The sequence below is a fragment of the Mastigoproctus giganteus genome, chromosome 4 (assembly GCF_048544385.1).
Source record: "Mastigoproctus giganteus isolate SK-2022 chromosome 4, ASM4854438v1, whole genome shotgun sequence".
Lineage (NCBI taxonomy): Eukaryota > Metazoa > Arthropoda > Arachnida > Uropygi > Thelyphonidae > Mastigoproctus > Mastigoproctus giganteus.
Window position 1 is genome coordinate 203,472,336 of NC_143578.1, and position 12,366 is coordinate 203,484,701.

Below are 12,366 nucleotides of genomic sequence, written 5' to 3' on the forward strand. Positions count from 1 at the left end.
TCTTCCAAACCAGTCCGAATAAGTGCCACAAGCAGTCAGCATCCTTTTACTGTCCAGCTTCACACTCACAGAACCAACTTTTATTCTTCCTTATTTATTCCTTCAACTTTTGTTTTCTGGAACAACCTCCCATCACTTGCATTTCTTGAAATTTAAAATCTAAAGAAATACACATCTGTTGTCAACAAGTATATTCTTCATCTTATCAATCTTAACCCTCAAAGAGTAAGAAATACTATAAGTTCTAATACCTTTTAGACTTTTCACATAAAAAAAAATAATAATAATAATAATTTTTGTATGATGAATACATATATAGTGTACTATTCTTACTCTGATTACTATTCTTATTCTGATTATAACCATACAGAACACTTAATAAAAAACTATTTGTTTATGCTCTACAAACTTTCAAACATTCAGTTTAATTACGATACAGGGGTTCACAGCTGGTGAGTATGGGCTTGACACACCCAATGTCTTCAGCTGGATATCATCATTCTTTTCTTTCTTGGTGATTCCTTTCTATTTCTTGGTGAAGATAAAAGGCATGTAACATATAAGTATATGTGAATGTGCCTAAAAACAAATAGAAGGGAACCACCAAAAACCCTTCTCTCTCTCTCTCTGAATTTTTTTTGGCTGGTGCAGCAAAAGCCTCAGGCTTCCTTGCACCATATGGCTAATAATAATCTTTTCTCTCATTTACTCTTTTTTTTTTTTTTTTTTTTTGATTCTTTCTTTTTCTCTCTCCATATGTATCTCTCCAGAAAACAAGTGAAGCATGCACAGACTGTTTAAAGCTAACAATGCTGCATTAAAACTACATTTAATTTTAGTTTCGTTTTTCAGTATAATTTGTATGGAAAAAAAAAAAAAAAAAGAAATAATTGCTATATTTATATTTTTATTTTTATTTATATTTGTCTGATTTTAATGAAATTTGGGATGGCTTGACAAATATTTTTAAGAGGCCCAAATGTAAAATTTCATGAAAATCTATCCACTGGGAGTCAAGTTGCTACCTACAGTTGGATGGATAGACATGGTGAAGACAAAAGGCACTTAACACAGATAGATATATGTGAATGTGCCTTAAAAAAAAAGAATTATAGTAATGAGATATGGAGAGAGTAGCGAAGTAAAGTTTTTAATTTATAACTAGTCTTTAATCAGAAGTTTAGTTTGTTTTTCGCAGTTAGCTGAATGAACTCTACTTCTACACACATTCTACACCAGTTGGTGGTGCTGCGGTTGCAGAGGTAAATGGACGCATCAGCAGGACACAATGCTTTATGCTTAAATGGTGGAGAGTGACTAAAGACAATTTAGCATTAGCATTAGCAGAGGCATTTGATGCAAGAAAGCAAGCTTATGCAGCATCAGCCAAAAAAAAAAAAAAAAAAAACCCACTTCCACTTCACCCCTCTGTTCGTTCAAAATACCTGTCCAGCTGAGCCTTAAACTTATTTAGGCTATCAACCTCCACCACAATGGATGGAAGTCTGTTCCACCAACCAACCACCCGCTGGCTAAAGGCAAATTTCCTCACATCTATCCTACATCTGTCTTTTCTCAATTTGAATTTATGCCCTCTCAGGTGATTATTCTGAGCAAGAGGAAGAATCCCATCAACACTGAGCATGCTCAAACCATTCAAGGCTTTATACACCTCTATCAGATCACCTCGCCGGTGCCTAGTCTCCAGACACTATAATTTGCAAAACTTAAGCCTTTCTTTGTAAGAGCACCCCTTTGTTCCATTCACTAATCTTGTTGCCCTTCTCTGTACTCGTTCCAGCATCTCTACATCCTTCTTGAAATGAGGCCTCCAGACCTGTATACAGTACTCTAGGTGTGGTCTGACCATTGCCTTATACAATGGAATAATCACCTCCTTATCCCTGCTAGAAAAATTCCTATATATCATCGACAATACACCATGAGCTACTCTTGCAGCCCGTCTGCACTGCTCAGAAAACTTCATATCTCCCTGGACAATCACCCCCAGGTCTCTTTCATTCTCTACCACTGTCAGTATAGTACCACAGAGTTGATACGTTGCTCTCGGGTTGCTGTTTCCCATATGCAGCTTGACATTTGTCAATATTAAACTTCATTTGCCACCTCTCAGCCCATCTGCTCAACCTTTCCAGACCCTGTTGCAGTAGCATAGTGTCAGTAGTGTCCTTGACAACCCTGCCAACCATCGCATCGTCTACAAACTTGGACATTAAGCTTGATATACCATCATCAATATCATTTCTAAATACAGAAAACAATAATGGACCCAATACTGAACCCTGAGGGACTCCACTAATAACATTAGTCCACGATGAGCAGTGTCCATTAATTACTACGCTCTGTCTTCTCCCCCTTTATCCATAGCAGCAATTTGCCTCCAATGCCACACTGCTCCAATTTGTGCAGCAGTCTTCCATGTACAACAGTATCAAAAGCCTTTCTAAGATCCAAGTATATAATATCAAAGTTATTCCCTGCATCCAGTTCTTTTGTGATTGCATCATAGTATCCAATCAAATTGGTCAGGCAAGACTTCCCCTTAACAAAACCATGCTGTGTCCGAGCTATAACTGAAGTCTTGCCTAGATGATCCTGCAGTGCTTCTTTAACCAGTGCCTCCATTAATTTTCCTGGAACAGAAGGTAAACTCACAGGTTTATAATTACTTGTGTCAGCCTTTGATCCTCCTTTGTGAATTGGGGTTATATTTGCACATCTCCAGTCTATGGGTACCTCCCCTAAGTCCAAGAAACAATTTAATTAAAATTAAAAAGATTTATAAATTTAATTTATTAATTGCCAATACTATACTAAGATAACAGATTCCTACTACAGTGCTACATATTACACTATCTAGTTTTATGTTATACCTTATGTTATCAAGTTCGAGATGTATGTTACACTATTCCGTATCGCTACTACACAATGGCAGAAAGTTTCAAACAGTACAAGTTTTACCGATATTAAGTTATAACCCGCAAAATCTCTAAGTTCAAAATAATCTAAGAATATAAATGCCAATTAAGTCAATAAAATTGTAAAAATTTAAGTAAAACTTCTCTATTAGATGGAGCCATAATAACTTCGACTGCACCCAGATAATCTCGTTCCCGAATCACTGACATGTGACCTAGCCTGCTATCTTACAATGGAAACTGTAAATCCTAGAATGATTGGCAATTTTGGATATAGTGTATCTAAACGAGTATTTTGCATCTACATTCACGCATGAGGAGTTATTCAGGAAGGAGAATGATGTAGGTAAAGTAAACATTGGCAGTGAGCTGGATGATTTTGTAATAACTGAGAGGAAAGTGGAGGAGAGATTGTTGAGGATAAACATAAAAAAGGCACCTGGGGTGGATGGGATCTATCCAGTTATATTAAAGGAGGCAGCAAAGGAAGTATGCAAACCCCTAGCCATAATTACGAGAGCTTCTTTGGACTCAGGGGAGGTGCCCATAGACTGGAGATGTGCAAATGTAACCCCAATTCACAAAGGAGGATCAAAGGCTGACACAAGTAATTATAGACCTGTTAGTTTAACTTCTGTTCCAGGTAAATTAATGGAGGCACTGGTTAAAGAAGCACTGCAGGATCATCTAGACAAGAATTCAGTTATAGCTCAGACGCAGCATGGTTTTGTTAAGGGCAGGTCTTGCCTGACCAATTTGATTGGATACTATGATGTAGTCACAAAAGAACTGGATGCAGGGAATAACTTTGATATTATATATTTGGATCTTAGAAAGGCTTTTGATACTGTTGCACATGGAAGACTGCTGCACAAATTGGAGCAGTGTGGCATTGGAGGCAAATTGCTGCTATGGATAAGGGGATGGTTGAGTGGCAGAAGACAGAGAGTGGTAATCAATGGACACTGCTCAACGTGGACTAATGTTATTAGTGGAGTTCCTCAAGGTTCAGTGTTGGGTCCGTTGTTGTTTTCGGTGTTTATGAATGATATTGATGATGGGATATCAAGTTTAATGTCCAAGTTTGCAGATGATACAAAGGTTGGCAGGGTCGTTAAGGACAATACTGACGCTATGCTGCTGCAACAGGATCTGGAAAGGTTGAACAGATGGGCTGAGAGGTGGCAAATGAGGTTTAACATCGACAAATGTAAAGTGCTGCATATGGGAAACAGTAACCCCAGAGCAACGTATCAACTCTGCGGTACTACACTGACAGTGGTGGAGAATGAAAAGGACCTGGGGGTAATTGTGCAGGCAGATATGAAGTTCTCTGAGCAGTGCAGACGAGCTGCAAGAGTAGCGCATGGTGTCTTGTCAATGATATACAGGAATTTTTCTAGCAGGGATAAGGAGGTGATTATTCCCTTGTATAAGGCAATGGTAAGGCCACATCTTGAGTACTGTATACAGGTCTGGAGGCCTCATTTCAAGAAGGATGTAGAGCTGCTGGAACGGGTACAGAGAAGGGCAACAAGATTAGTAAATGGAACAAAGGGTTGCTCTTACGAAGAAAGGCTTAAGTTTTGCAAATTACAGAGTCTGGAGACTAGGCACCGGCGAGGTGATCTGATAGAGGTGTATAAGGCTTTGAATGGTTTGAGCATGCTCAATGCCAATGGGATTCTTCATCTTTCTCAGAATAATCACCTCAGAGGGCATAAATTCAAATTGAGGAAGGACGGATGTCGGATAGATGTGCGGAAATTTGCCTTTGGCCAGCGGGTGGTTGGTTGGTGGAACCGACTTCCATCACTTGTTGTTGAAGTTGATAGCCTAAACAAATTTAAAGCTCAACTGGACAGGTATTTCGAACGAACGGAGGGGTGAAATGGGAGTGGGTGTTTTTTTTTTTTTTTTTTTTTTTTTTTTTTTTTGGCTGATGCTGAGTAAGCTTGCTTTCTTGCATCATATGCCTCTGCTAATGCTAATGCTAATGCTAATTTGTAAACTAGAAATATTCTTAACTGGAATTCATATGAATTCCTCTTGCTAAAATTATACAAGCTAAATCTAGTAGTTAAGTAGAAACAATTTTGAAAAATAATAATTATTATATATATATTGTAGCATAAAAAATACAACCTTCCAATTGATTTTTCACCTCACTGGATATTAGTTCTATGGCTTCTGGACTATTTCCAAGGAACATGCTTTCAGCTTGTTGAAACTGTTTTCTGTCCTCCAATAACTTAATTACAAGCTTCTGCAGCTCAGTTAACTTGCTCTGAAAATATTATATGAGAAACAAACAAAAAATGAACCCATGTAGCAATGTAAATTATGTAATAATATGAAAATGATGCTTAACATACAAATTTTGGTTGTCTTAAAATTCAACTATGCCGTATGTTATGTTATTTTGGTTTTTAGGAGCATTAGCAACTAAGGCCATATTGCTCCGATATATGCAGTGGTCATTCCCTGACCTTTCCGCATCCTCCGTATTTGGTGGTAACGGGCTCGAACCCCGGTCTAATTAAGAAGCGTGAGCTATGCACTGCTGCTCCTTCCCACCTGGCTATGGAAGTGCCAACTATGCCGTAATGATTCAATTGTACTAAACAATATCACTGTTCAAATTTTATTTACTTTGAGGATTTCTGCCCTAAAATTTTATTAAACTTTGTAATTCAAGGTTATTTGTTCATGTAGCCTCTCCCAGCCCATATCTTGCAAATTATACAACAATAATAACAACCTACATTACTGGAAAACAGGGCTTGAGCTGTGGGTTGCATATCACAAAATTTTCTAGCGATGACTGACAAACTGAGTTAAAATAAATTTATTGAAATAAATAAATAATATATACATAAAATACTGAAACAGAGATAAAATATAAAATAACATACAATTGTTAAAATACTCAATTCACTCAAAGTGTAATCCTAAATCAGATTCCCCCCCCCCCCTCAGAAGTACCTAGGTCTCCAAATGCTGCAATTGGAAGAACTGAAGCTTTTCCTAGTAAGAGCACACACTTTTGTTTCCCCCATTAATCTTGTTGCTATTCTAATGTACAAGTTCTAATCCTTGATGAACATCTTTCACTGAAACCTCTTGTTCAGCCACAGTAGGTTCCTTATCTTCATCACAAGAAATTTCAGAAGATTCCATTACATCTGCAATGAGTTCCCCTTCATTCGTGCAAGTCTTGAAAGATTCAAGTCTGCATCCACTTCTGTGTAATCTTTGAAGCTTAAGTTTTCCTGTAAGTTTAGGTGATGACGTGCATACTCAAATATTTATTCCCTATTATCAGACTGTTCTTTACAATTAATAGAGGAAGAAGCAAGTGAAACTTGACACATTGCATCATTCATCATACTTCATCTTATGCAGATGTCGATTTTGCATTGAATTTTGCTTTCAAGACAGCACAGCACAATTTTGTTTAATAGCATTCTTTGATATTTTTTCTTTAAACATTGGATTACATCTTGATCAAGTGGCTGAAGAACTGACATATTTGGTGGTAGGTACCCAACAGTGATTTCTCATAGGTCGTTTACTTGATACTGAGAAGTGCATTTATTGACAAACAGCAAAATTTTTCTATTTTCTCACTCATCCTGCGATCTAAGTCTCTGATTTATTCTTCATAGATTTGTGCATCCATGCCTTTTGATTTACTCGATACATATTCAGTAAGGTCTTCAAACTTAGAAGCATTGAGGCTTCTGGGATTTCCCAATGATTAAAAGAGAGGGCTTGTCTGTGCCAGATATGTTTGATGCTAGGAGAATGGTAATCCATTGTTTAGCCTTTTTTCCTCCAATACATTTCTTGCCTTTAAATGTATTTTATCTGGTAGCAATTAAAAAAAAAAAAAAAAAAAAAGAGCCCAGTTTCATCAACATTGAAGATGCCACTGTGGTCATATGTCAGCAAAACATATTTTAAATGATTTTCTTTCCATTTGTTTGTAACAGCCATGGCTGCACTTCTGCCACACTTTTCTGAAAGACAGGCCATGACGAGTCTTAAATTTCTAGTACCATCCATCTGAACTTTAACTTTCTTCAATACCCATTCGATGCACAAATGATTCAGCCTTAGCTTTTAAAAGATTAACATCCATCTGCGGGAACACTTTTTGCATGAGTCATCATTAGCCATTCCAAAAGTACCTGTTCAAGAACCAGATACTTTGCTTTCATGCTTGAATCCTACCCACTGTAGCAAATTTCTCTAAAGTTTCAATCTTTTTCTGATCTTTTAGAATAGTGAACAGAGTACTCTTAGGAATGTCAAACTGTTTGGTAATGTCAGTTTTAGAATGCACACTATTATCTACAGCTTGTAAAATCTTAATTTTATTTGCGATTGGCAAAGCTGAACACTTTCTTAGAGCCATACCAATAAACCTACACTCAACCTAATGAAATTACTACACTGTGAGAAAAGAGTGTGAAATCTTAACAAATGATTCTCACGTCAGTTACTTCAATATATTTAAGGCATTTCCATTTGTTTGTAGCAGCCATGGCTGCACTTCTGCCACACTTTTCTGAAAGACAGGCCATGACGAGTCTTAAATTTCTGGTACCATCCATCTGAACTTTAACTTTCTTCAATACCCATTCGATGCACAAACATGAATCTTGTAATCAAAAAGTAAAAATTCAGGTTAAGAGGTAGAAAATTTATGGTTGTTATTAGAAATTTATTGTAGAAATTTAAGGAAATCCTTTTGTTTTTTTAATGTTGTTATAATGAATGTAAAACAGCATTAGGTTAATGAGAAATTGGCCGGGCCAACGACACAGGATGTTATAATGTGTTGGGATGTTGAAAAGAGGGTCACTATAAAAAACTTAGACTATCATTTTTCCAAAGTATACTCTAAATTTGCATATAATCCTATTAGATATTACAATTTTTCTAAAATCAAAAAACAGTTACAAGAAATACACAAGCATTTTGTTATTATGCAAAGGTAAGCCTCCAACAACTATGCCTTTATATGCAAGGCTTTATAAATTGATACATTAAACAAAGAGATACATGAAAGTGATATTAAACTGGTGCCATCCTCTCTTAACATTATCGCAAAAAAATTATTAGTTTAAATAAGAAATTAAAACTAAATATTAATCAATTTAAATTTCTCTTTGTACATTTTATTCCAAAGTTTCAAAAAACACCTATCAAATTCAGATTTATTACTTCTTTTAAAAATAGTAATGTTCACCTTCATGGAATTATATTAAAACAGTTACTTAAACCTGTCTTGGAAACATTAAAATATACTAAAATACAGGATATTCAAGTTTTTGCTTTCTATAATCTCTTTACTAGTAAAAATCTGTCTAATTTAAAACCTGTTCTTTCAGAAATTTACCACAAATATGTTTTATTAATTGTACATCACTTTCTGGAACAATTTGATTAATCTTTGTGTCTTTAATAACTACGTTTTTGATAGTCTATCAAAAACATAGTTATTAAAGATCTATCAAGAGATCAAGGGTACTTCCACTGGTAGTCCTGCTTCTTGTATTATTGCAAATTTATCTTTTACTGGTCTGAAATTTCTCTTCCTCAACCAACACTCGAGGAAGAGAAATTTCCTGTTATTTATGTATATTGATGACCTTTGCATAATCGATTATCCAAACTTTATTAAGGATTTTGGCCATTTATATCCTCGTGAGCTTACTTTAGAAAAAACTAATTCTTGTAACAACACAGCTAATTATTTAGACCTAAATAGGGTGAGGGGAACAAAAGGGTGCTCTTACCAAGAAAGACTTAAGTTCTGCAAACTGCAGTGCCTGAAGAGTAGGCACCTGCGAGGTGATCTGATTGAGGTGTATAAGACCATGAATGGGTTGAGCAAGCTGAATGCTGATGGGATTCTTGCTCAGATTAAGAACCTGAGGGGGCATAGATTCAAATTGAGGAAAGACAGTTGTAGAATGGATGGGCGGAAGTTTGCCTTTAGTCAGCAGGTGGCTGATTGGTGGAACAGACTTCCATCTTTTGTTGTGGAAGTTCATAGCCTAAATAAATTTAAGGCTTAGATGAACAAGCATTTGGAGCAAATAGATGAGTGAAATGGGAGATTTTTTTTTTTTTTTTTTGGCTGATGCTGTATAAGCTTGCTTTCTTGCATCGTATGCCTCTACTAATGCTATTGCCAAAATGTTATTGCTTGAATAGAGTACATGATACAAAAACTAATATCAATAAACATTAGTAATGTTAATGATCATACTTCAATTATCTTTATAATAAAAGAGATGCTTTCAACTTTTAAGTTGCTAATTATTTCCATTGGTTTTTCAATATTTCTAATAGTGTCCACTCTAATGTCATTTACTTCCCAACCTGTTAGAATTGCCATATGTAATAACCATAATATTACTATTTCCAAGTTTAAAAATTTTTTTCTTGTTGGCAATTCTTTAATCTTATTTAAATTATCATTTTCATAAAGCTCTTAACATAATCAACCACAATTTTTTTTTAAAAAATCCATTAACTTAAAGATTTATCAATAATTTTTTTTTTTGGATGGCATTGAGGTATTTCACACAATTTTGGCCTTGGCATTACTGCCGGGTGCCAGTCTAAATTACCCATTTTTTGGATTAATTTGTAACTTTGCTTACTATAAGAAATATTTTCAGTTACATAATACTTCCACATTTTATCCTACTCAATCTAATTTGTCAACATTATATCTGCTTATATCTTACTTTTGTCCTAATTTCACAATTTTCACTCTAGGCTTGTACATTATGCAAATAGCATAAATTAAATAGTTTATGACCACTTAACATTTAGTATGATGTCTCTATGTGATGTACAGAATATTTTTTTTATGCTGCGTTTACCTTTTTCAGGCTCCCAGATGGTACTATATATTATTTACAATTTCTAGATTCTAGTTTTAAAAATTTTTATCACTAGGTGCCACTGTCGTGTAACTATATTTAGAGTTCATTAGTGTGCATTTTTAGTTTTAGTTTATCTTGTATACAGTGTTTTACTCCCTTTTCCCTCACATATATCTCTACAATAAGTTATTTTTTCTATTATTATGTTAACACAAGATGTTTTTTACTCTTAGAAATTTCTGAATTCTCGTTGAAAATTTATTTACAGGTGCCACTATTGTGATGTCTCTAGAAATTTCTGTTATCAATTCCAGATTTAATTTCTCACCTTCATAGCATCAAATGTAAAAGTTCACAAGCTATTTTATAAACCCCCCCACATTTTAATTTTTAATCCTTGTCATTTTTATTTTTGGTAACAAAATTTTATTCTAATTTTTATTTATGTTTATGTTTATACTTTTTACCCTTTGGCTTGTGGTTTTCATCAGAAATGAAGACACATGTTGCTATTTTGCTTGCAATCCTGGCTGTTGACACCTGATGAGAGACTAGTTTTGTAAGCTGTGTGGCAACAACCTTATTTTGCTAATTTGTAATTATTTATTTCTTATTATGAATATTTTATATATTAACTTCTATCTCCCTTTTGCTACCTTTGACTGCACTAGACTACTTCCCCACTTTTCTACCTTCTTATTTCCACTTTCTTTTTATTCGATTCAACACCCCTCCCCACACCCTATTTCCCTAACAATTGAGTCACCATCTATAGCTACATCCTCTGGGACCAGGGATCTCTGATGTGGATGTCATATTGTCTATTGCCAGAGCAAGCTCAAACACCCATTAAAATGCTGAATTTGTCCCAACTTCCCATTGCTCTTTGTAATGAACATGGACAAAGGCATCCCTTATGGCTGTATCATGTCCAGCAAAAGTTAGCATTGGAGATAGGGAACAAATAATGCACGTAACATAGTCCTGATTTACAGGAGCACCGACTTTGAAAGTTTTCTGCTGAAGGAAATCATTCCCACTACTTTGAACCTGTTGCTTTCCTGCTCTGGTCTGAGATATGATTTTAGTATAAATTTAAAATTACCACCCAAAACTAAGAGATATGAAAAAAATAACTACACTAATCCAGCTTATTTGATAGCAGTACAAACTATACTATTTTAGATTATGTTACATACATTACATTATTTATAGTTTATGGACTTAATAAACACTTATGGACTTTAATATAATATATACATATGGAATTATAGAGAATACTACTAAATTGTATTTATAACGTTCTATAATCAACGGCAGCTATACTGTTTTTATATTGATATAGTACAATGGTGGCAAACTATAAATTTCATTTTCTAAGCAATTTTGAAAAACAAGTAAACCACAAATTAACTAACTTTATCAGATAACCACAAGTAATAAGCGCATTATTAATTTTATGCAAAAATATAACAAAAATCAATAATTTTTAATTAATAACAAAGTCCTTTAGCAGCTCACAATAAGCATCTGTTCACCATAATCTTGTTTAAGAACCAGAAAAAAAATGTTCTGCTCTTAACAGAAAAGTTATTATTGATTTGAATTTATGATCAGCAAGTTAAAGGAATTAATGTGAATTTCATTTTGATAATGCCAAAGATTGTGAATATTTTTGACAGTCTCAAGGCAGATGAAAAAAACTGCAGGCAGAAAACAACAGTTTGGTGCAGAATGACATTGAAACAATTCACTGGCCTATATCTTCTTTGTGACAAAATAAATGGAAACAAGAAAACTTATTCTGACACAAGAGGATATGTTGCATCAGAATATATGGTCGAGATGTTCATCTGGTCACAAGTATAGCAGTGGAATAATGAACAGAACTTATTTTTATGCAAGATGGTGGCCAATTTCAAAACTGATGTTTAGGACGGTGCATACACCATGGACTGGAACTCAAGGCCCAACACGATACCAGCCATGAGTCCTGATTTGGGTCTGTGCCTTTTTTTTTTTTTTTTTTTTTTTTTTAAATGGGATATAAGTTTATTTGAAATTCTGTAAAAAAATGTGCAAGGAATACATATGCAGATGTGGAACTCTGAAAAGTAAAGCAAAATTCCATTAAGTATACTATAAACAAAAAAAAATAATAAAAAAAAAAAATAAAAATAATAATAAAAAAAATAAAATAAAATTATAATGTTCATCTTGCAGAGCAAACACTTCCATTCTACCTGTTGCTTTTATTTTAGTATGCATGTTATGTATCTGCAAACATGCTGTTGGCTTGGAGTAATAGAAATCTAATGCTACAGCATTACGTTAGTTTAATGCCACTCGTACATGAGCACTGGTGATAGTCTTTGTAATCCAAATTAATCTTTGTAATCATAATGAACACATGTAGTAATAAAAAAAGAATATTGCATTCGGGTTTGTTTGTTTGTTTATTGGTTGGTTGGTTGGCTGGCTGGCTGGTTGGTTGGTTGTTTTGAGTACATTTGCAACTG

General features: G+C 34.6%; 1 protein-coding gene across 2 annotated transcripts in view; it reads right to left on the reverse strand.

Annotated features, from left to right (window-relative positions):
* The window catches only part of LOC150087336 (golgin subfamily A member 2-like), a 436,198-nt gene that overhangs the window by 7,840 nt on the left and 415,992 nt on the right, over nucleotides 1–12,366 (reverse strand). For both annotated transcript variants that reach the window (XM_090371141.1, XM_090371142.1), the window contains one exon: nucleotides 5,085–5,226. In XM_090371141.1, the coding sequence (XP_090227267.1) occupies nucleotides 5,085–5,226 (142 nt within the window). The remainder of the gene's footprint in view (nucleotides 1–5,084; nucleotides 5,227–12,366) is intronic.